Source organism: Vulpes vulpes, chromosome 2, assembly GCF_048418805.1.
Source record: "Vulpes vulpes isolate BD-2025 chromosome 2, VulVul3, whole genome shotgun sequence".
NCBI classification, from domain to species: Eukaryota; Metazoa; Chordata; class Mammalia; order Carnivora; family Canidae; genus Vulpes; species Vulpes vulpes.
This window is the reverse complement of record NC_132781.1, coordinates 108,468,172-108,491,662: the sequence shown is the minus strand read 5'-3', so window position 1 is coordinate 108,491,662 and position 23,491 is coordinate 108,468,172. Positions and strand designations below refer to the sequence as shown.

The window sequence follows — 23,491 nt, the reverse complement described above, 5'->3', positions numbered from 1 at the left end:
TCCTTAAAACAACTATTTTGAATTCTTCATTAGGCAAATCATAGATCTTCATTTCTTTGGGGTAAGTTGTTGGAAAATTATTGTGTTCTTGTGGTGGTGTCATGTTTCCTTGATATTTCATATTCCTTGAAGTCTTGCTATGCTGTCTTTAAAATGAAGTCACCTTGCCCAGTCTTTACTAACTAGCTTCAAGAGAGAAATACCTTCCATTAGCTCTACTAGGGATTCTGAGGCTTTCTTAGACCTTTTCTGTGGATAGTCTTCCTCCACACTTTCTGCTCTTTCTTGGGAAGAAATTCTTAAGATTATATGTCTTCTATCATTTCTGTAAAGTCATACCAGGTGCCGACAGTCTCTCGTTTTCTTGTTTTCCCACAGGCAGTGGTGAAAATGCTCAAGTCTGTGTCCTCTATCCCAGTCTCATGGAGCTGGCCCAGTTTTTTTTGCATGTGCTTATTAGCCATTTTATTGCAAAGGCTCACTCTTGCTACCATTCGGAATATGCATAAGGGAGCTGGCCTCAGGGTGGGAGGTTCAGGTGTAAAGAGAATTAGGGTTGCTTTTGGGCTAGTTGGGAGGATCTGCAGGTAGGACATCTGAAGACTTATAGTAGGCTTCCTGATAGAGTCAGTGAAGCAGTTAGTGGGATCCATGTCCATTGGAGGCCATCAAAGAGACCTGACTACTGGTCTGCCATTATCTGCTTGTCTTTCAGCTATACAGTATACCACAGTTTCTGGTAGGGTGAGAAAGAAGTGGGTCTCTTTGGTGGTGTCCTGCAGATCTGGGGAAGCCAAATGCTCACTCATATGTTCTCACTTCCCCAAATGGGAGAAATCATGGACCAAGAAGGTCTCCCTTGGCCCTGATCTATGCCACATTGGGAGAAGGATAACACAGGTAAAGCTAAACAGTTCCTTTTATCCTCTTCAATGACTCCAATCTCAGATTTTTTTTAGGCTCCATTGGTACACTGAAACATCTTCTCTGGACTGGTAGGCTTTCACAAGGCATCCTCATTGTGGGTGATTATCAAAATATGTGCTCTTTGAAAGAAGATAATAGAAAACTGCTATGCCATTTTGATCTCACTGATATTTTCAAAAAGTAAAAGATTGGCAACAGTTATGAGTTAAAATGAATACTATTTGTGTCAAATATTTCATAACTTGTAAAAATATAATAGCATGATCAGAGAAAGACAAATACCATAGATCTCTCTTATATATAGAATCTAAAAATAATTAATTTAAAAAACCAAGCTCATAGAACCATAAAAAACCAGCTCATAGGTGTAGAGAATAGATTGGTGGTTGCCAGAGACAGGGGGTGGGAGATGGAGAAATGAGTGAAGGGCGTCAAAAGGTAAAAATAAAATAAAAAGATAAATACAAATAATTTTTAAAAATAGCATGGTAAAGGAGTAGTGCTGTTTGCTATTTCATCCCACCATTTGGGGTTTCATTTTCCTGATTTCTCACTGTGTGCTTCTCTGCCTGTGCCCAAGAAATCCCCTGGTCTCTCCTCTATTCATTCTCCACTTGGGCAGTATTCCCTGAAACTGGTTTGGGGTTTTAGAAAGTTATGTGCAAAGAACAGCCTATTGGGGAAACTTACAAATGGGAGAGGGTTTTGTGTTATAAGTAAGAGATTCATTCATGGAAGTACCACGTCAAGGGAGAAAGACAAAATCAGAGGCAGGAGATGGAATCAGAAGGGTGGGCAGGACAAATGGATGAACATGGTTGGGCTTACAACTGGAGGAGCTAAGACCGAACCAGGTAGAAATAGGTAAACTAAGGCAGTTCTGTAGCAATTTGTAAGAATTTGGAAGGCAGTGCCTCCCCTGGAGAGAACTGTTTTCACATAGAACAACACATTCCATCATGCTGGGTACTGAATTGGACCTAGCACAACCAAAGCAGTAATTTATATCTCTTTGGTTGAGGACAGTTATTATAGTACTAACATTCATGAAATGGGCCAATGGGAGTTAATGATGGTTAGATAACCAGAGATGTCTAATAAGATTTGGGATTTTTTTTAAGCCAGGCAATTTCAGACAATTGGTTCCTGGGCTCCCTAAGGAAAGGGGATTTTCCAGATCATCCTTTTGATGTAACGGAAAGAATATGTGGAATGTTCCCTAAAATGTTATAGTATCAGTGACTTTAAATAATTTAATTGCCAAAATCTTATTATCCTTCTGCCTGTGGGCTTTCTAGCAGAAAGTGCAATTATATTAAATGTAGGAAACAAATGGACTCTAAATTCAAGTGTGGGTACAGACTTACTTGGCATCTCATTGCCTTTCTGAAAGTCTCATTACTCTCAGATTCCTTGTTTTTCTTTCTTCATGCTTGGCAGAGACCGCACACTCTTAAAATGATTGCAGACAGGGCAAAAGGAGACCTAAGTTCAACAACCCCATCTACACAGATGAGTAAATACATCTCAGTACTTAACAAAGACCAAGGAAGTGACGATAAAGATGAGCCTGGGTTTTGATGTAGAATTTATTGAATGACTAATTTAGTATTGACTACACAGTCTGGGAAACTTCAGATATATTGTTCCTAGAGTTTGTGGTATTTTAGTTTGGGTTGTTTTTTGTTTGTTTGTTTTTTGGGGTGTTTTTTTGTTGTTGTTGTTTTCTCCTTATTATGAAAAATTTTAAATGCTTGCAAACACAGAAAGAATATATAATGAGCCTCAGTCTTAAATCAGGTTCACTGGAGACCGACTCGGACTGACGCCGGGGTTTGGGTGCAGGTGGTTTTCTGGGGAGAGCAGTCGTGATCAGCTTCTGCAGGAAGTAAAGGAAGCAGGCCAGGCCAGAGGGAGATGCTGAGCTGAAAGTCTCAACAAAAGCCTCAGCCAACTCTGGGACATCTGGATGAGCATGGCCCTTAAAGGATCTCTCCTTCCTTGAAACACGTCTCCTCTTTGTATGTGGGCTATGCCCAGAGAGGGAGGCACAGCCTCAGACAAGCAGTGCTCTTCCACTAAGGGAAATACCTTTGGAGGGACCCAGCCAAGAACCTTCCTCAGCCACCAGTCCCTCATCTGGAGTGGCCTGAAAGAGAGTACTAGGCACCGCCCAACAATATCCACTCCATTTACCCACCACTCATCTTCCACGATTGTACACCTTGAATCCATTGTGTCCACCTCCACCCGCTTCTGACCCTTCCAGCCCCATGGTTTGTTTATTTTTTGGTGTGGGTTTTTTTTGATAATTTATTGAGATACAATTTATATACCATAAAATCCACTTATCTTAAGTGTACAACTCAATGATTTTTCAGTACATTTCACCAAGTTATGTAACCCTACCCCTCATCTGGCTTTAGAATCTCTTTATCACTCTAACAGCACACTCCCTTTTAAAAAAAATTATTCCTGGTATATTTTGAAGCAAGTCACTTCAGTGAAGTTTTAATGCAATTAAGTTCTTAACTGAAGGGATCTCTTGATAGGAAAAAGACAAGACTTACATTTATATGAGTGAGGTGCCATTCACAAGTTATTTAAGGTCACATCATGTTAAGACCTTGGGAGATGTAAAGAAGGCTCTTTCCAGAGAGAATGACTGTCCTTCCCTTTAAGTGAGTTATTCCCAGAGGTCATCTAAGAATAACACATCTGACAGACGGCTCTGTGCATTAAAGTTCTAGGGCATTCCTCAAGAGAACTCTTCTATCAGAGACAGGGAACTGTTCAAGTATTAGTGTGTGCAAGACAGCAGGCAGTCAAAGACAGCTTTCTAAAATAGGAAACAGTAGCTCCAGTGAGAAACCACCTTTAGATGGAATCATGAAGAGGAGAAGGAATAGATGTGGAAAAGATGGGAATAAAGTGGTAAAAAGACAAAGGGAGAAAATTCCATTTGTCAAGTGGGCAAGGCAGAAAACAAGGCATTCTTTAGGATTTGTATAAAGCCTTTGTACATGTGTCATCCTGTTGATAAAAGAAAAGTTCCGGAAACCCAAAAGAGAGGATTTTTAAGCTAAAATATAATTCACTACCATAAATTCGCCCTTTTAAGGTATAAAATTCAGTGGTTTTTAGTATATTCACTAGATTATGGAAACATCACCACTATATAATTCCAGAAACTTTTTATCACCCCCAATATAAACTCTGTACCCATTAGTGGTTACCCAGCCTTCCATCCACACTCCCTCCCCTCGCTTCAGCCTTCAACCACTGATCTTTTTTCCATCTCTATAGATTTGCCTATTCTGGACTTTTCATATAAATGGAATCACACAATGTGTACTCATGTCTCATTTCTTTCCCTTAGCATAATATTTTCAATATGTTTGCAGTATTATATAGTATGTACCAGTACTGAATTCCTTTTTATGGCTGAATAATATTCTTATATGAATTATATGGATATACCACATATTGTTAATCCATTCATCAACTTATGGCCATTGGGTTATCTCCATTTTTTGGCTATTATGAGTAATTTTGCTGTGAACTTCATGTACAAGTTTTTATAGGCATCTGTATGTTTACTGCACCCAACCAATGAAATTGCTGGGTCCTATTGTAAGTCTCTGTTTAAATTTTGAGGAACTGCCATACTGTTTTCCCAGAGGGGTTGCACCATTTTACACTCCCACCAGCAATATGGGAGGATTCCAGTTTAACTACATTCCCACAGACATTTGTCATTTCTGCTTTTTCGTTTTGCTTTGTTTTTAAATTATAGCCATCCCAGGATGCATAAAGTGGAAGGGCACACTTTAAAAGACGCTGACAGTGAAGAAAGGTGAATGCTAGAAACATGAGTTCCGTGTTTGGGGCCCTCAGTTCTGTGTTCGGTGAGGGGGTTTGGTGGCCGCTGGTGTGGAGAACCCTGTCACTTGCAGGACCATGACGATGCCTGTTCTGGCCTCACTCATTAAACAGAGCCTGCTCTATTTTATAACAGCCAGAGTGTCAAAGCTCATGGCTAATTTCAAATAAATGTCCGTGTAAACACACGTCCTGAACTAAAACACTAGTAACAGAATGTGCTAAAGAGAATAGGAAAGGTAAATCATTGTGGTCGGTCTCACTGAAGAAAGTGTCCCTGCCCCAGGTGGTTTTTGTAAGTTTTTTAAGTATTGCCATATATGGGGGGGGGGGGGGTTCTAAATATAAGAAAGGGTGGTATAAGAACTTTCTTCTAGAAAACTGAATTAAGGATAGTGACTTTGTTGAAAGTATGTCCCAGGGCCCCTTTGGCACTTGGACAGCATGTTAGGCTGTAGTTGGCATTGGAGGGTTTTTGTCATCAAAGGCACATTTAGTATTTGGCTGGGTGCCTACAATTACCTGTAAAAGTAAAAACACAATTTACTGAGTCTTAGATCTGTCTGCTTGAGGCTGAAGTACCTTAGAAGAGCTTGCCAGAAATCGTGGGAGGATTTGAAGTAGTAGATGAATTATTTATAAATATGAATTTCCCATGTTGTGCACCCCCATTTCATTATAGAGAAAGTTTTTTTGGGGAGGGGGGTCTGTGTTGGGGGGGGCGACACAATGGTTTCTGAATAGACAGCTCCTGAAACGACTTCCTCTTTTTGTGTTCTTTGCTGCCTCTTCTGTTCCAGTCTTCTTCATCTCCTCTTCTTTTGCTACATTGTTGTTTCTGCTCTCTGGTTTCGTTTCTAGAGTAGTGACTAGGGTTGCAGAGAAAAGTGTCCTTTCACAGGAGGCAACACCAGGCAAAGTCAGGAGGCCCTGCCATTGAGAACTGTGTGACCGTGGGTGAATCACACTGTAGCCAGGGCCCCCTTTACTCATCAGCAGAACGAAGGGCCTAACCAGATGGCCTCAAAGGAAGTCACACCTTGGAGGCCAGATATTTTTCTGAATACCACAGATGATGCCATTAATTGGGGTTGGGGTTGAGCCAAGGAGTTCTAGAACCTTCAGAAACTTGGAAGCTGAAAGTCCCTGTACTTGTCATGCATTAGTTAAGGCTCCCTAGAGAAACAGAGCCAATAGGGTGTGTGTACACATGATGTTTTATATATTTTATATGAATATAAATATCTTTGATGAATACACACACACACACACACACACACACACACACACCTATATAAAATACATATAAAGAGTTTATTGTAAGAAACTGGCTTACAATTTTAGAGAGGCTGACAAGTCCCAAGATCTGCCAGGTGAGTCAGCAAGCTGGAGATGCAGGACTGCTGATGATGTGGTTCTCATCCAAAGACCGATAAGCTCAAGACTCAGAAAGACCTGATGTTTTGGCTCAAGTGCAAAGGCAAGGAAAAACAGATGTCTCAGCTTTAAAGCACTCAGGCAGAAGGAGTTCCCTCCTCCTCAGCCCTTGTGTTCTATCCAGGCCTTCAACTGATTGGATAGGGCCCACCCACATTGGGGAGAGCAATCTACTTTACCCAGTCTACCTATTCATATGTTAATCTTGCCCCCAAACCCCCACCCTCACAGACACACACAGAATAGGGCATCCTGTGTTCCCGTAGAGTTGAAACACAAAGTTAACCGTATCAGCCCCAGTCAGAGATACAAAGAAGAGAAGCTAAGGAACTATCCTGGTGTCTAGTTTGGCCGGCACTACTCCACTCTTCACCCCTCACAGCTCATTATATTTAAACTTTTCCAGTTGTTATTTGTTAAAGACATATATATATATATATATTTTTTTAATGGTTCAAAAGCAAGCATACTTAGTGTGTCTTTCAGAAAAATCTTGAGTAAGAAATATTTCTGTCAAAGTTCTCTTGTCAAACTGAAGTATGAAGACCCATTCTGTGCTTAGAACATCAGGAAGAAAGAAGGGGAATGATGCATGAAGCTCCTGTGAGGCTCAGGCCTCGGGTGCTAGAGACATGCTTGGTGTTGGAAGAGGGACCAGGTGGGCAGGGCTCAGAGTTCTCCTTTGGCTCAGGTCATGATCCCAGAGTCCTGGGATCAAGCCCCACATCGGGTTCCCTGCTCAGCAGGCTCACGGGGAATCTGCTTTTCCCTCTCCCTTGTCTATTCCCCAACTTGTGCATGCTGATTCACACTCTCTCAAATAAATAAATAAAATCTTTTAAAAAACAAACAAAAAATTCAAGGAGGGAAGAAAAGCATTTTTGGCTAGAGCTTCCTTTTTGGAATCTGAAAAGCTACTGAGAGTTGCTCCAGGCCTCTGGTTTGGGGATCATTGGCAGACCAGAGTGACTCTTCCATCAGTAGGACAGCAGCTACTTACACAGCCCATCAGGAGGGGCTCTTCACTGTGCCATGTCCCCAGACTCCTGTTGCCAATGGACGTGTTTGGGCAAGGCCTGATGTTCCTTAATGGTGATTGATAAAAAACAAAGTTTGGGCTATAGGGATTCAGATTATTTCCATGACTTCTTTTTCTCTATTGATTGTCACTCAAGGGGTTTTTTACACTCTTATTTAATAATCTGTGTTTACAGAGAGACAGTTTCATTGTAAAAGTATGAACTAGGGGTCTTATTGGTGACTCATACCATGACCAACAGACTTTGCCCAACAGCTGCTCCTAAGTTTTGTGCACAGCTTCCAGGAGACAGTAATTCTAAATTATCACTCAAATTTCAGGATGGTAATTTTCACAAGGTTGCCGTTCACTCTTTGAGGTTAGTGGCATGCATTCTTTTTCTTTTTTTTTAAGATTTTATTTATTTATTCATGAGAGACACACAGGGAGAGGCAGAGACATAGGCAGAGGGAGAAGCAGGCTCCTTGCAGAGACTCGATCCCAACGCCTTGGGATCATGACCTGAACCAAAGGCAGATGCTCAGCCACTGAGCCACCCAGGCACCACAGTGGTGTGCATTCTTAAGGGCCTTGTCAACTTGGAAGAAACCTTTGCCAATTTTTTATATGAAGGCTCATGTTAGACACAAACATAATATGGTTTTAGAGGTTGTTACCTGTTGTCTCTGAACATGTTGTAAGGATCACATTCAATGTCATGTTGCATCTTATTTCCCCTCTATGCTAAGTGGGGAAGGTCAATGTGTGGGTGCTAGAAAGAAAAAAAGAAGAAATGCACCAGCAAGCATTACTTAGCCCAATATGGGGACTAGGACACCTAGGAAATATGTTCTAGGAGCTGCTGGCAACATAGCCCTGAGTGGAGGTTTTTTTACATCCTCAACTTGTCGCAGTTTGAGCAGAGTGAAAGAGCAAGTATAGCGGCTGGTTTACCTGGAATGTCTGGCACTTGCTTCGTTTTATTACCTTCCTCCTAAAAGAGCACATTAATTGAAGAAAACATTTCAGTGGACATATAATGTGTATTCGTACAGTTACAAGGGGGTGCTTTAAAATACTTAGCCATCAAGATGTACAAATGACAACAATCTCCATGGCTTACCTGCTTTTGTTTTGCAGCCTGTTTGGGGCTCTTTTGTTTGGTGCTCTGTGGCACATTCTTTGCCAGTGTGCATGATTGCTAAACGATGCCATGCCCAGCAAGACCCAGACCCCACTCACTATGCATTTCTTGTGCAACATCTTTCTTTATTCAGCAAATAGTTTGTTAGCTTTTTGTCTGTGCAGGTACCATGCTAGGCCCTGGGTAAAAGCATCAAAAAGGCTGACCTTGCCTCTGCCTACATGGAGTTCACAGTCTGGGATAGGTCGGGGCAGGGTAGGAGGACAGTGCATTACATAGATGAATATACCAATAATTAACTCTAACAGGTGAGTGTTGTGTAGAAATGGAGGCATTAAGAGAATGTATTGGCTGGCGGGGGCGGGGGGCACCTAATTTAGTCTGGAGAACAGAAAAGGCTTTTCTGAAGTAGTGACATTCAAGCTACAACCCCAACAATGAGCAGGAATCAGATTCAGAAATTATCTGAGGGTTCAACAGGTACAGAGGTGGCTTGGAGCCAGGGAACCCTGCAGTGGGCAGCTGTGACCATGCCCTTGGTCAGGGCTATTGATAGGAAGTAAACTTGGGAGGTCCACGGACTTAATCAGCAAAAGCATTGAGCATTTTGCAAACCTAAACAGTAGGCAGGCCATTTTTATTTTGTTTTTGCTCTTTTGAGGGCAGTGTTAGATCTTTCTCCAGTTCCCTAAATACATACGCTCTCCCACACATCTACTGGAATATTTTTTGGAAGAGACCCCCTTTAGCCAAGAAACACTGGAACTAATATAAATACGTATAATGAACTTCATTAAAACTGTACAGAGAAGAATTTAAAATGAGCACTGGGTGTTATTCTATATGTTGGCAAATTGAACACCAATAAAAAATTTATAAAGATATTTCAATCAAAAAAATAAAAAAATAAAAAATGCAGTTTTTAAGCTTGTTGTAAAATTAGAGCCTTAGCCAGTTGCCTTCAGAGTCTGAATCTCTGAGCACGCATGAAAGTATGCGGTTGCTCTCTATCAGTTTTGAACACAGCCCATTACCCAAGATAGACAAAGATGTGCTTACAGCCCAGTGGCAACTCCCTACATGGGAGTTATAATTTATGGACTATCTGTAACCAAGCCATATTCCTAGACCTATTCCAGAGCCGTTTCATGCCTCTTCCAGTTGTTATCTGCTCAAGGAATGCAAAGCTGCTCTAATATTAGAAAAATCATAACAGAACAATGTGTTGCCAAGTAAAATCTTTCTAATTGAGACTAATTCTGGAAAGCCAGTGTGTAATGGTTCTTTGCAGAACTTTTCCCAAAATTGTATTTAAAACGTTCAAGATTGTTTGTTCATACAAAGCGCTTGCTGTGCGTGTTCTTTCAGAAGGTCACTATGTGGGGCTATGGCATGTTTAACATAGAACATTTCAGGAAATAGGCCATACTAGGTTGATAGCATTCTGACCACCACCACCCCCCTTAAATCCTCATTATTAAGGTCATAGAAAGAAAGATTAAAAAAAAAATAACTAATTAATGCAGACGAAGTCACAATACAAAACTGTGAGATTATGTAATAAGGCTGAAATTTTCACAAATCTCCATCCTAATAAAGGGCATGGATATTTTCCAAAATCCCCCTTGTGTCTGTGGGGAGCAGAGAAATTTAGGGACTCTCCTGTCCAGAGAACCAAAGGCTCTGTGCCACCTTCCTCTGCGGGCAGTTCTGTTCCTAGCAGCCCTCTCGCAGATGCCTTGTCAGTGGTTTGCACCTGCCCAAGGTCCTCAGTGGGAGGAGAGAAGGCATGGACTTTCACAGAACAGTGAGGAATGCCGGGAGTCTACCTAGGGACTTCCCTTGCCTTCATTTGCTTTAATTCTTAAAGCAAATATAATTACCCCTTTTACAGAGAGAAAAATGAGACTCGGAGAGCTCAGTCCTGGGTACCCATCTCTTCTCTGTGTCCTCAGACATCTCCAGTCCCACAGTCTAGATGCAGTCTCATATGTCAGTGACTCCCAGCTCTCTGCCTCCTGTTCTGGGCTTCGTCTTGCCCAGTACAATGGATGTTTCTCTGTCCTCATGATGCTTGACCTCTCAGACCCTCCTTGATTTCCATGGTACTGCACTCTCCTCCTTTGCTTCCTACCTCTGGTCCTTTGCTGGCTCTTCTTTATCTGTGTATTGGCATTCCTAGGAGTCAGGCATCTTTCTTTTTTTTTTTTAAGATTTTATTTATTTATTCATGAGAGACCCAGAGAGAGAGAGAGAGGCAGAGACACAGGCAGAGGGAGAAGCAGGCTCCATACAGGGAGCCTGACGTGGGTCTCGATCCCCAGTCTCCAGGATTACACCCTGGGCTAAAGGCAGGTGCTAAACCACTAAGCCACCCAAGCTACCCCCAGACGTCTTTCTCTTATCCAGCTGCACTCTCTCAGTGGTCAATCACGTCTAGCTTCTTGGCTCTGGGGACCATCTCCATGTGGATGACTTGCTAATTCTAAACATTAGCCCTGATCTTGTCCTTGAACCTCAGACTTATACCCATGGCTGTTGCTTGATATCTTCATCCAAAAGGCACCTCAGATTTCACATATACTACCCAAGGCTCTAGGTCTGAGCTATCCAATGTGGTAGGGCCATGTGGCTACTTACGTTAATTAAAGTGCTAGCATATTTCAAATGTACAACAGCCTCCTGTAGCTCGTGGCTGCCAGGTTGGACATTGTAGGTAGAGAGCATTCCATTGTTATAGGAAGTTCAGTGCTGCCTCAGCTGTTTTTACCCTTCCAAATCTGTTCTTTCACCAAGATCCCCATTTCAAATAATGGCACTACCCCCGGGTGTTTTTCAAGTAAAAAAATCAGGAGGCATCCTTGATTCTTCTCCTTCCTGCATGCTCATGTCAACCTCATCAGTGAATCTTGCCTACTGTGTCTCCAAAACATACCCACGTGTGTCAACCTCGATTTCCAGTGTTCCCCAGGCTGAGCCACTCTCCTCTCTCACCTGGAAGGCTGCAATAACTCCTCAGTGATCTGCCTGCTTCCACTCTTGCCTCTACAACCCATTCTCCACAGAGCAGCCAGCGTGATCATTAAAAACAAAAAAATAATTTCACCTGTCCCCCAACTGAAATCCTCCTAATGATTTCTTACCAAACAGAATAAACACACCACAGTTGGAACATTAGTTTGCATGGTGCCCTAGTCCATTTGGGCTGCCAGTACAAAGTGCCATAGACAGGTGGCTCGTAAACAACAGAAATTTATGTCTCACAGTCTCTGGAGCCTGGAAGTCCCAGATCAGAGTGCCAGCACAGCTGGGTGCTAGTGAAAGCCCCATTCTAGGTTGTAGATTGCCAACTTCTTGTTGGATCCTCATCTGGCAAAAATAGGGCAAGCTAGCCCTCTGGGGTGTCTCATAAGGGCACTAATCCCATTGGTGTGGGCTCTGCCCTCATGGTCTATTACCTCCCACAGACCCCACCCCCAAGTACCATCCCATTGGGGATTAGGTTTCAACATTTGAATCAATGGGCAGGGGAGCTCACAAACATTCAACCTGTAACAAGCGGCTCCATGTGATCTGGGCCTTCCATTCTACCCATTGCCCAGCAGATTCCACTCACTGCTGACGTTCTTTCTGGTCCCCAAATTCTGTAAGACCTTTGCTGTCCTGAGGATCTTAGGATTGGCTCACCCCTTTACCCAGACACTCTTCCCCTCCATGGACACTTGGCCGGCTCTTTCCTGTCATCTAGAGGGGCCATCCTGGAGCCCACTCAAAAGTGGTGACACCATGCAGCTTGTTTCAGTTCTCTGCACAGCATTTTGGACTCTCTGAGTGGTTTAAATTTCTTCATTTGTTGATTTATGTCTTTTCTTTTTCTGCATTTCCCACTGGAATAACAGTTATAGATACTGGGGATTCAATAAGAATGAGATATGCTTTGCCCCCTTGGAATACCAAAAACTAAAAATGATTTGTAATTATCTTTTTTTTTTTTTGAAACGTGAGCAGGTGCTTGGACTTAGAACAGATGAGTTATTTTCTCTTGAAAACTTGAACATGCTAATAATTTCTCAACAAATCCTTTGGCCCTTTTCTCATGAGTAATACAAAAGTAGAATTTCTTTATGAGGGTCTCAGCAAGCAAGTTTCCCATACAAAATTAAAATGCCTTAGTTGTTTCTTATCCATGGTTTTGGCTATTAACACACTTTCCCTGGCCCTCCTTGAGGGGCAGCCAGCTGGGAACCGAAGGGGCGTAGTTGGAAACCGGGAGAGAAGACAATTCCAAGGAATCCCTGAGGCCCCACGGAATGCAATGGAAGTTGCTGCCTGGGTGGGTGGAAAATTAGTGCGCACTGCAGAGCTGGCCAGCGTGGATTTGGAGGAATGGGTTTGCTCTTGTGAGCACTTCTGAGGGTGGCAGGAAGGCCCGGGAATCTGAAATCAGTAGGCCTCCAGGATGGCAATGGCAGACCTTCGGTTAGAAGACAGCGTGACCGGGATCCCTGGGTGGCGCAGCGGTTTGGCGCCTGCCTTTGGCCCAGGGCGCGATCCTGGGGACCCGGGATCGAATCCCACATCGGGCTCCCGGTGCATGGAGCCTGCTTCTCCCTCTGCCTGTGTCTCTGCCTCTCTCTCTCTCTCTCACTGTGTGCCTATCATAAATAAATTAATTAATTAATTAAAAAAAAAAAAAAAAAAAGAAGACAGCGTGACCCCTGCCTTCGGGAATCGTCTTTCTGTTAGCATTGTGCTGGACTCTGGAGGCAAAAGGGAAGTTAGGAACTGTCCTGCAGGCCGCGTCCTCTCCTCACTGATGTCTCCCCTCTGCGATGTCCTGTGGTACTGAGCTGGGGTCATGGCTTGGCAAGTCCTTGCTTGCTAGTAGTCTGAATTGTCAACTTGGGCTTCTTTTGTAGCTCCCCAAATACGGGCTAGCACTGCCTGCCGAGTGCTGGGCTTATAAAAGGGATGCAGTCAACACTTCTTTCACTGACTATACTTCCCTAAGGATATTCAGTTCACCAAAAGACTCCTTTCATGACAATTCAAATTACTGGTGTCGGCCTACCCCCTGCACTTTTTGTCCACTTGACTAAATATCAGTCCCCCTTTAAGACAGCTCAGACTCATCTTCTCCTGCCCTGCCCCTGGGACCCTCCTTGGTGTCTTTCTGGGATTTTCCAAAGCGCCTTCATCGGCCTCACGCCCACCCCCCAACACCAGAACGCCAGAAATTAAACTGGTCTATCTGGTCCATGAGGTGGAGAGGCATGCCTTTGCGTTTTGGAATCTTCTGAACAGCTTGAGCCAGGAAGATGTTGTGAAACTGAATTCTAAGAAAAAAAGATATTTTTATTATTAAAGTAGGATTTGTCAAGGGAGGAAACATGGAGGCTAGAGGTTGCATGAAATAAACCCTTAATCCTTCCAGAGCAGGCGAGACAGTCCCCTCGGGAGCAGGGGGTGTGGGTGCCAAAGCCAAGGGAAGCCGTGAGGATTAAGAGCACAGGCCCGGGAGCTGGGGAGCTGGGCGACTGCCCTGCGTGGGAGGAGGGAAATCCCGGGGACCGCCGAGTTGGGACTTCATTGAGGAAAGGACTGAGAGGATGGGCCCTTTCTTTCTCCAGGCTGGCTGAAAAAATACACACCTCTTCCATCTGGGCCTTGGGGTCTCATGGATGAAACATGCCTCTCTTGTAGCCTCTCTGATTCACATCCTGCACATTTCAAGAGGACCCTCCTCTTAGGATGAAATGTGAATGGGGGAGATGGTTCTGGGAAAACACATGTGTAACCAGCCTTGCTCTGGGGCACAGAGAGGCCACCTTGCTCCATAGCCAGGTCTCCGGCTCTTTTCCATTTTCACCCCCTAGTTGGGTGATGGTCTTTGTGAGTTTCAAGGCATATTTGCTATAGCACTGCTTTTTTTTTTGTTTTTATTATCTCAGCATGACTGTTTATATTTCTCAGAGTGCTCTCTAAAATTAACGGCACAGCCCTATACTGCTTGGCTTTTTAGGGAGATACAAAGTCTTCCTTGACTTCTGTCTGTGGGTCCCTGGCTGATTCTTAGGGTCAAACTGACAAAGACCCATTAAACGGGAAGAAACTAGACACATGTTAATGAAGTTTGGCAGTACTTGGGATCCTTGCTCAGAGAATGAAGACCTGGGGGAGTGATCAGAGCTGGAAGCTTTTATACCTTTTACACAAACAATAAATTTGTGAAGAATTGACAACACAGAGGGGTTTGGGCCGGGGATAGTAAATGGTGAGGAGACTAGAGAGATAAAAGATTAGTTGAAGGAGGTTTGTTTGCACATTCCTCTGGTGCAGTCTGTGGGCTGATAGAGTCTGTCTCCAGGAAAAGAACTCATTTCTTGCCTTTAGACAAAAGAGGGAGACTTTTTTTCTTGCATTCACTGCTTCTTAATTGCTTGGAACTCAAAATAAATTTTATGTCAAGGAGGCATATTCTGGTTTCCTGCCACCTTCTTCATATTTTATTATACCTAACTCCTAGAGGAACAGGTTTTTGGAGCCCACTTTTCAGCATTAGCCACAAGTACTGTCTCTTTTTTTTTAAGATTTTATTTATTTATTCATGAAAGACAGAGAGAGAGAGAGAGAGAAAGAGAGAGACAGAGACATAGGCCGAGGCAGAAGCAGGCTCCATGCGGGGAGCCTGATGCCAGACTCAATCCCAGGACCCCAGGATCATGACCTGAGCCAAAGGCAGATGCTCAACCACTGAGCCACCAGGTACAGCCACCCAAGTGCTGTCTTTTAACGAATGTGTAGATATTGTTATAAGATTTTTAAAAACATTTTAAGTTATAATTAACAGTGACTTTTAAAACAATGGTATGACACCTATGGAAACAACATGGAGAAGTTCAAGTGCGTGTAAAGAATGGCTCCGTGTACCCCGTACTAACAGTGGGTGCATGGTACACTGACTAGGGTATGTTGCAATGTGCCGTGGTGGAATCAGAACTTGATCCAACAACTTTAACATTATGTTTCTTGACAATGATTTTTTTCATTTGAAGAGATTTGCACTACTTAAAATTTTACAAATAAACTGAAATTTGGTTGAGATTGTGACATCGAACCATTTCATATTTGCGGATATAAAATTCACGTGCAGTGATAGCAGTAAAATGTAATAGACACAGGAGATAAGAAACTGAGCAAACCCAAGGTCGATGCAAAGACAGGTTGTTCTAAATGAATGTCAAATGAGAAGAGTAGAGAATTTTTGCACGATCTCTGTCCTCTCCCTTAATCTTTAATAGCCAGTTTCTTTCGTTTTTTAAGATTTTATTTTTAAAAATTTATTTGAGGTGGGGGATGGGACAGAGGAAGAAAAAATCTGAAGTGGACTCTGTGCTGAGCACTGAGTCCTGAGCCCATGACTGCGAAATCACAACCTGAACTGAAGCCAAGAGTTGGATGTGTAACCAACTGAGCCACCCAGGAGTCCCAATAGCCAGTTTCTTTCTATGTCCACATTCCCCTAATGAACCTCTCTCCCATAGCCACCATTAGTTAATTTTATTTGTTGATCTGTCATGATGGTTCTGCTCCTTTTCCCCAATCACCTGACCCCTGGCCCTTCTAACTTCCTTCTGATGCTTGACGTGCTCCCATTGGGGAACTCCATTTCTAACGTGGAGCTATAAACCATGCACTTGGGAAATTTGCTGTAGAAAGCAGCCAGTCAGCTCAGCAGCCAACCAACCGACCTAACTCCTGATCTGCGGGCCTGAAAATGAGATACACCCCTCACCACAATTCTAAACTTATTTCCCCATTAGTGATTCTAGGATTCCGGTTGTTCACAAATGGTTTTTAAAAGAAGTAGATGTCTTAGCTCAGGTTGCCACAACAGAATACCAGAAACGGGGCAGCTTAAATGACAGACATTTATTTCTCACCGTTCGGGAATCTGCCATATCCAAAACCAAGGTGCCAACTGATGTGATTCCTTTTAAGGCCTCTTCCTGACTTACAGATGGCTTCTCCTCAATGTGTCCTCACATGGCATGGTGGAGATGGGGAGGGAGAGGAGAGAACTGGACTGGACTCAATGGTTTCTCTTTGTATAAGGACACTAATCCCGCCAGAGGGCCCCACTTTCACGAACTCATCTCTACCTAAATACCAAAGGTTGATGCCAAAGGCCCCATCTCCAAATGCCATCACCCTGGGGGTTCGGGCTTCAACATGAGTATGGGTGGGGGCACAAACATGTAGTATGTAACAGTAGCCATTTGGAATGTATGCTTAAGGAGATTTTTGAAAAATATATGGTGATTTGCAAATTTTAAGGCATTTTTATGAGTATTGTTATGGGGTTTTTTTTTGGTGAGTTTTTAGACTTCTTCCCTGTGCCTTGGTTTCTAAGGAAACCATATACTTTCTGAACACTGTTCGGAAGAATAAAGCCTTGGTGTGATTTGAAATTTCAGAAGTGAAATAAATGTGCAGAGCATTGAGACTGTGACAGAACATGGTGCAGCAGTGTCTTACACTTCAACTCTTGCTTCAATTCTTTTTTTTTTTTTAAGATTTTATTTATTTATTTGACTGAGAAAGAGAGAGAAAGAGAGAGGGCACAAGCAGAGGGAGTGGCAGACAGAGCAAAAGGGAGAAGTAGGCTTCCCATAAAGCAGGGACCTCACGCAGAGCTTGATCCTAGGACCATGGGGGTCATGACCTGAGCCAAGGGCAGATGTTTAACTGAGCCACCCAGGAGCCCCTGATGCTTCAATTCTTACTGCACTAATGCCCAATCAGAGTGCAGATGTTCTATTAATACCTAATATATTACATAGGAGAAAGGAGGACTTGGAGAGAATGGGAAGCAGGAAAGATCAGTTGTGAAGGAGGGAGAGAATCTGGCAAAGGTGGGTCACTTCAGCTAAAGTGAGCGCACGCAGGGTCACCCTAGCCTTGGCAGCAGGGCATGCTCCATAGTACACCCTCAAGGCCTGCAGAGCTCTTCCACTGAAACTCATTGCAAGAAGGATCTAGAAACATGAAGACTGGTGAGAGCTTGATGTTGAGCTGCTGAGAGGGGATGTCTTGGGATTTTGGTTTACATAAGGATGGGCCATTTAGACAACCTGGTCATCAAAAGGTGTAGTTTCTCCTTGATGTTTCCATTTCTTTTCACTCTCTGAATTACTTCTTATTTCTACGGAGCGTCTTTCCTTTTCTTGTCTTGATTGTTCAGTTTGCTTGGGAAACAAGACATTATCCAAGCACAACATCGCTTAGAATGACGCTCGGTAATGGGAGAAACTCAAACACCTTGGCATTTTATAGCCACAATTGGTTTTCTTTATTGTTTTTTTTTAAAGGAGGATTTTGATGGATCAGATATTGCACATTAATTGCTGTGACTTGCAGAAAATGAATCAGAGCTCCAAGTGTGTTTGTGTGTGTGTATGTTACTGCCAGGGCATGTCTTTTACTATATCTATTACAGCTGTAAAAGTTGTTTGTGAAACTGCTTTAAGATTTTAGTGTCTCAAATAAATCGTTTTCATTTTGGTCTTGGAAATTGTTTCTTTTTATGCAAGAGAATAATATTAATATATCCATCGAAACTAATTTCCAAGATGGCTTAATTATCTGAACGAAGCACTGTTTTTCTTCGAGAAGTATAAATTCTACAAATTTGAAGGCTAAGGGTTGAATTGTTCCTAGGCAGAATTGTACAGCTCTGTTACTTTGTTCAACTCAGAGCAGCACCAAATATCGGAGCTGAAAGGGGCTAGAGGGCCTGTCCACCAGGGCTTTTTGACCTTTGCCAACCTAGGCAATAAATATAATAAATACCAAGAAAATATCTAGTGCAGTATGAAATTCAAAGCAAATTAAAATTTAACATTGTCACCAAAAACAGTGTAAAACAGTGTAATGGGGTGTCATTCTTTCTTTTTTTGTAAATTGCAATTGGCTTTCAGGTTCTCATGCCGCAGAGGGTGTGCCCCTACCTTCTGTTGGTTATAGTTGACTAGATTAATCCCCTTATTTTACAGATAAAAAACTGGGGTCCAGAGATTCAAGGAATGCCTGTGCTCCCACCATGTTAGGAGCAGAACTTGGTCAAGAACCCAAACATCATGTTGGCTATTCTTTGCCCACAGGGCTGCTCCTCCCATGCTCTCTACCCCTCCAGACCTTGAAGACCTTGAAGACCTTGCAGACCTCGCTTATGCAGAAAAAGCATCCTATCCATCATCTCCTTGTATCTTATGATGCCAATATTCTGGAAAGTCGTTCTGACTTTACATTGTCATAGTGGGATGGAAGCAAAGGCCAGAGGAGACTTCTCAAGCCTGGCTAATCCATGAGTCCTGGTTTATTTTTATTCCCTTCATTTCATTCCAGATAATTATACCATCATGACACAGAAACACTTCCCTGGCATAGCATCTGTGGAAAAGATGGGGCAAAACTTAAATCTGAAAATTAATTTATTTTGGAGATAAAATTTGGTTCTTTTGTCAGACTGAAATCTCTTATTGATGGCTTCCCCTGAACAATTCCACAGGTCCTCTCAAATTTCTTATTTGTTCTTTTTTTTTTTTAAATAGTGTATCCGGTGGAGAGCTATTTGATCGGATAGTGGAGAAAGGATTTTACACAGAGAAAGATGCCAGCACTCTGATCCGCCAGGTCTTGGATGCTGTCTACTATCTCCACAGAATGGGCATTGTCCACAGGGACCTTAAGGTAAGGCCGTCACTTAGCAACATCCTCCTACAACTTTCCCACCCACAATGCACTTGTCCTAGAGCATCAACCCCAGAAGACGGATGAGGTTGCCTGGATGGATATATGGCTGGCATGAATGGGGGTATTTGTGTACTGTTAGTTGTCAGGGCCTTTGGGACCCAAAGAAAGATAAAGATCAATGGGGCCAGCCATCATTTGGGAGATTTTATAATCATGTGCAGCCAAAGGGCCACAGGGAGGTAGGTTGTGTATTGCTTTCAGCCTACCTGAAAGGTAGTTTTGTTCAGGATATATTGGCCACGAAAAGCCTTCTCCCAGTGCAATTCTACACAACCTTCCCACAGGTCCAACCCCATTTCAGCACCACACTGCATGAAAGAAATGGAACAAGTCTATAGAAGGCATGACAGAAGAGGAAAAATGGAAGGTTATGCAGAAAGAAAGAAATGCCCTACAATCGCAGCCTTCCCCCAGTGTCCTGTTGGTTATAATCTGATCTTTTCTTGACGAAGAGTTGGCATACTGACCCTTCACCCAATAGCACTAATGGATCGGAGCCTTCATTGGGCAGCTTGGCATTACATCCCTTCCTGGTCAGTATAGATACCGAAGGGTAGATATCAATCATATGCTACCAAGTGCAGGTGGCGAACATATTGGTTGGAGGAACAGTAACAAGCAACATTGTTAACCCAAGGCTGTAATGTGGCTTCATGCTACAGTGGCCACAGGTATAGACCCCAGAGCTCACTGCACCAGTCAGGGCAGAAGCTTCACCCCAGCCCACATACCTGCCACTCACATCATAAACACAGGGATTATATCGTACTGGAGCCATGCTCTGCATGACTATGTGAAGTCTAAACCGATGTAAAGAACAAACCATAAGCATTTTTTTAAAGATTTTATTTGTCTATTCATGAGAGACACAGAGAGAGAGAGGCAGAGACACAGGCAGAGGGAGAAGCAGGCTCCATGCAGGGAGCCCAATGTAGGACTCAGTCCCCGGTCTCCAGGACCACACCCTGGGCTGAAGGCAGCACTAAACCACTGAGCCACCCAGGCTGCCCACCATAAGCATTTTTTAAAACAGAATTTCAGCATCTGCCCATTTTTAAATACTGGGTGTGAATAAACAATATAGCTTTTCTTTTCAGAAGGTCTCACTCGAAGTTCTCTCCTCTTCTTCCCAGTGGCATTTTCCAGGAGCTGGGGTAGTAGCTTCCAAATGTTAGCCTACATAGAATTGTCTGGAGCACTTGTGCAATCAGGCTGGCCCTAGCCCAGAGGTTCGGAATCTGTAGGTCTGCCGCGGGGCCCAGGAACTCACATTTCTTTTTTTTTTTTTTTAAAGATTTTTATTTATTTATTCATGATAGAGAGAGAGAGAGAGATCAGAGACACAGGCAGAGGGAGAAGCAGGCTCCATGCACCGGGAGCCCGACGTGGGATTCGATCCCGGGTCTCCAGGATCGCGCCCTGGGCCAAAGGCAGGCGCCAAACCGCTGCGCCACCCAGGGATCCCGGAACTCACATTTCTAAGGGGTTTACAGGTGATGCTGGTGTTGCCCTGGGAATATTCTTGGAGAACTGCTGGACAAGGGTATTTGGAAATGTTGACGGAGTCCTTACAGCCTTTGCCCCTGGCAGGCTTCTTGACAGCTAAAGTGGGCTGTGAGCATTAATCTTCAGAACCTCGAGGCCCTTTCAAGTGCTAAGCCCACTTAGCCTCTCTCTGCCAGGCAGCAGTGCCCTCACCAAAGGCCGATTCCCTGCTTCCAGAACAGAGGAGGCAGGCAGCTCTCTGAACAAGTTAGTGTGGGAACTGACCATGGGGGTGTGACGTGATAGGCTGGGTTGTTTGTACTTCATAGAAATCATTCCTACGCAGATACCATTTCCTAGAGGGGCACTGTTTATTCCCCTTTCGAAAGGCAAATGGGCTGCACAGGAGAGACTGCTTTTTACGCCCACATAGCACTTTCAGAGAAGCACTTGCAGCTCCCAGCCTCTGCAACTGTGAGACTACCAGGCTTATCGCTGTGGAAAGAACAGTGCCACGATGGGACCTCTTGTCACTGCTTTTCAGAGTCACAGAGGAATTTGATCTACGTGGCAGCAGTTGGGATTGAGTTATTAAATTTTCATAAACATCTTAGAAAATGAAAACAAACTAGATGATCCAGGTCAGAGCAATAGAGAACATGATCAGGTTCATTGAAGATTAGGGCACCATCTGGGATACCGTGGCACCCTCAAATGCAAATATACCCCCTCCGTCCTCCAGAAAGGTGGTCTTGTGTCTTCTTGCCCCAGGGGCCTACTGGAGACAATCAGTTGCCCTTTTATCTTTCTCTGTGTTTCTCTCTCTCTTTAAAAGATTTTATATATTTATTTGAGACAGAGAGCATGAGTGCAGAGAGGGGCAGGAAGGCAGAGAGAAGCAGACTCCCCGCTGAGCAGGAGCCCTACATGGGGCTTGATCCCGGGACCTTGGGATCATGACCCGAGCCAAAGCCAGATACTTCACTGAGCCACCCAGGCATCCCAGTTGTCCTTTTTTCAAAATGAGGGACTGAGACAGGAAGGGACTGAGTCCAGTACTGCCCCCTCACATCAGGGTAGGGCTTCTTAGCCCTATGTTCTTTGTGGGGGTGGGGGGCTGTCCTGTGCATTGTAGGATGTTGAGCAACATCTCTGACCTCTACCCACTAGATGCCGGTACCACTCTTGCAGTTTCGACACAGCCAAAGACATTGCTAAGTGCCTCCCTGGGGTGCCAAATTGCCCCAGTTGAGAATCACTGGATTAGGAGTGTTTATGTATAAAATTAACTTAATAGGAAGTGTTGATTCAGACGTTTTAAAAGCTTGTTATATAAACTATTAAAGGGTTGGCATTGACCTTCCAACTCCCCAGTTAGCCATCCGTTTTCTTGCAAAGATGTCATCAAAGGAACAAGGTTTTTTCAGGTGAATCCTGGGCCTCTTGTGACCCCAGGCAGATTTGCTGGATCCCCCCCACCCACGCCAGACTGTCTGCCTGATTGAGCCCTCCTATTGCCAACTGGGAGCCTCCCTCCAGATTACCCTGGAACCTGTCTTCTCTCCCACTTTCCTGTTTCCCCCCCCCTCCCCTCAAGGAAAAGCTATATCTTCACTAAGTCAGAAGATGCTTGCGGACAAGTAATGATCTAAGTTGTGAATGACCAGTGGCTTTAACCCTCCTTGGTAATCATCCCACAAAAAGAGGGCTTTATGACCCAAATGTATCCCCTGGAGGAAGAATGTGTAAGGGGGATATTTGTCTCCATGGCAATCTCTTGCCTAGATGCAGCCGTGTTGAGGAGCATGAGGCCACTGGCTTCGCAATCCTTGCTTGGGATAGAAAGATTAAAAATCAGAAACTTAAAAGTCCTCTCCACCCCCAAGGTCAGATCCTTCCTGTTTATCATGAACCACATATGCACCTACGCGTGCGCATGCGCGCGCGCGCACACACACACACACACACACACACACACCCCTTTTGATTAGATTATTTCATCCCCACTCTAAGCATTGTTCTTATTTTGATTATTGACTGGCCCATTTTCTTCTCTCTTCAAACTCCTTGAAAGCACCCTCAAGCATACATTTGATTTTCTTCAACTCTCATGCTTCATCCGTGGAATTCATGTCACTGTGAATGTTAAGTGTTATTCCTTCTCGGGGTATGATTTGGGGTGAAGGATAGTATTTTTTTTTCTTTTGAGCTCTGTTAAAAAAAAAGAAATTATTCTGATACTTGTTAAAATAAAGGAGACTTTATTTAAGGCTATTGCAGGAAGGGTATGACAATGGAGGAGAGAATTGGGTTCAACGCCAAATTCCTCAAGGACCTGTGGGGGGTTTATAGCCATTAAGCAGAATGAGGGGCATGGATGGAAAATTGCCAAGAGAGAATATCAAGGATGGGGGGATTCTTGATAAAAGCCTGGCCAAGAACTTAGACATTGGCAGACTCTCTCCCTTGACCAAACTTGAGTTTGGCCCCTCCTGAGTCTTCTTTCTGACCAGGCTCCATGGGCTCTGTCCTTAGTCAGTTGGCTCTGGCCATGTGGTCCAGGCTGAGCAATAATCCCACTGAGTCACATTGGTGAACATCACCCATGCTTGAGTGTCTGAACACATTCCTTATCTTCCACCCTCCGTATCCACCCACCCTGGCCTGCCCACAAAAGGATCCTCTGAAATTGGTGTAGCCCCAATCCTCCCACTCATGATATTCTCTCTTAGTGATTTCCCATCCACTGACCCTCCTCCTGCTCCTGGGTATTGGTCTCCACT

At 43.7% G+C, this 23,491-nt stretch overlaps 1 protein-coding gene across 3 annotated transcripts in view; it reads left to right on the top strand.

Moving 5' to 3' along the window:
- Positions 1–23,491, top strand: part of CAMK1D (calcium/calmodulin dependent protein kinase ID) — a 433,570-nt gene that overhangs the window by 348,008 nt on the left and 62,071 nt on the right. For all 3 annotated transcript variants that reach the window (XR_011999959.1, XM_072749523.1, XM_072749524.1), the window contains exon 4: positions 19,022–19,160. Coding sequence is in view for 2 of the 3 variants with exons in the window: in XM_072749523.1 (XP_072605624.1) it covers positions 19,022–19,160 (139 nt within the window). In the remaining variant the exon portion in view is untranslated. The remainder of the gene's footprint in view (positions 1–19,021; positions 19,161–23,491) is intronic.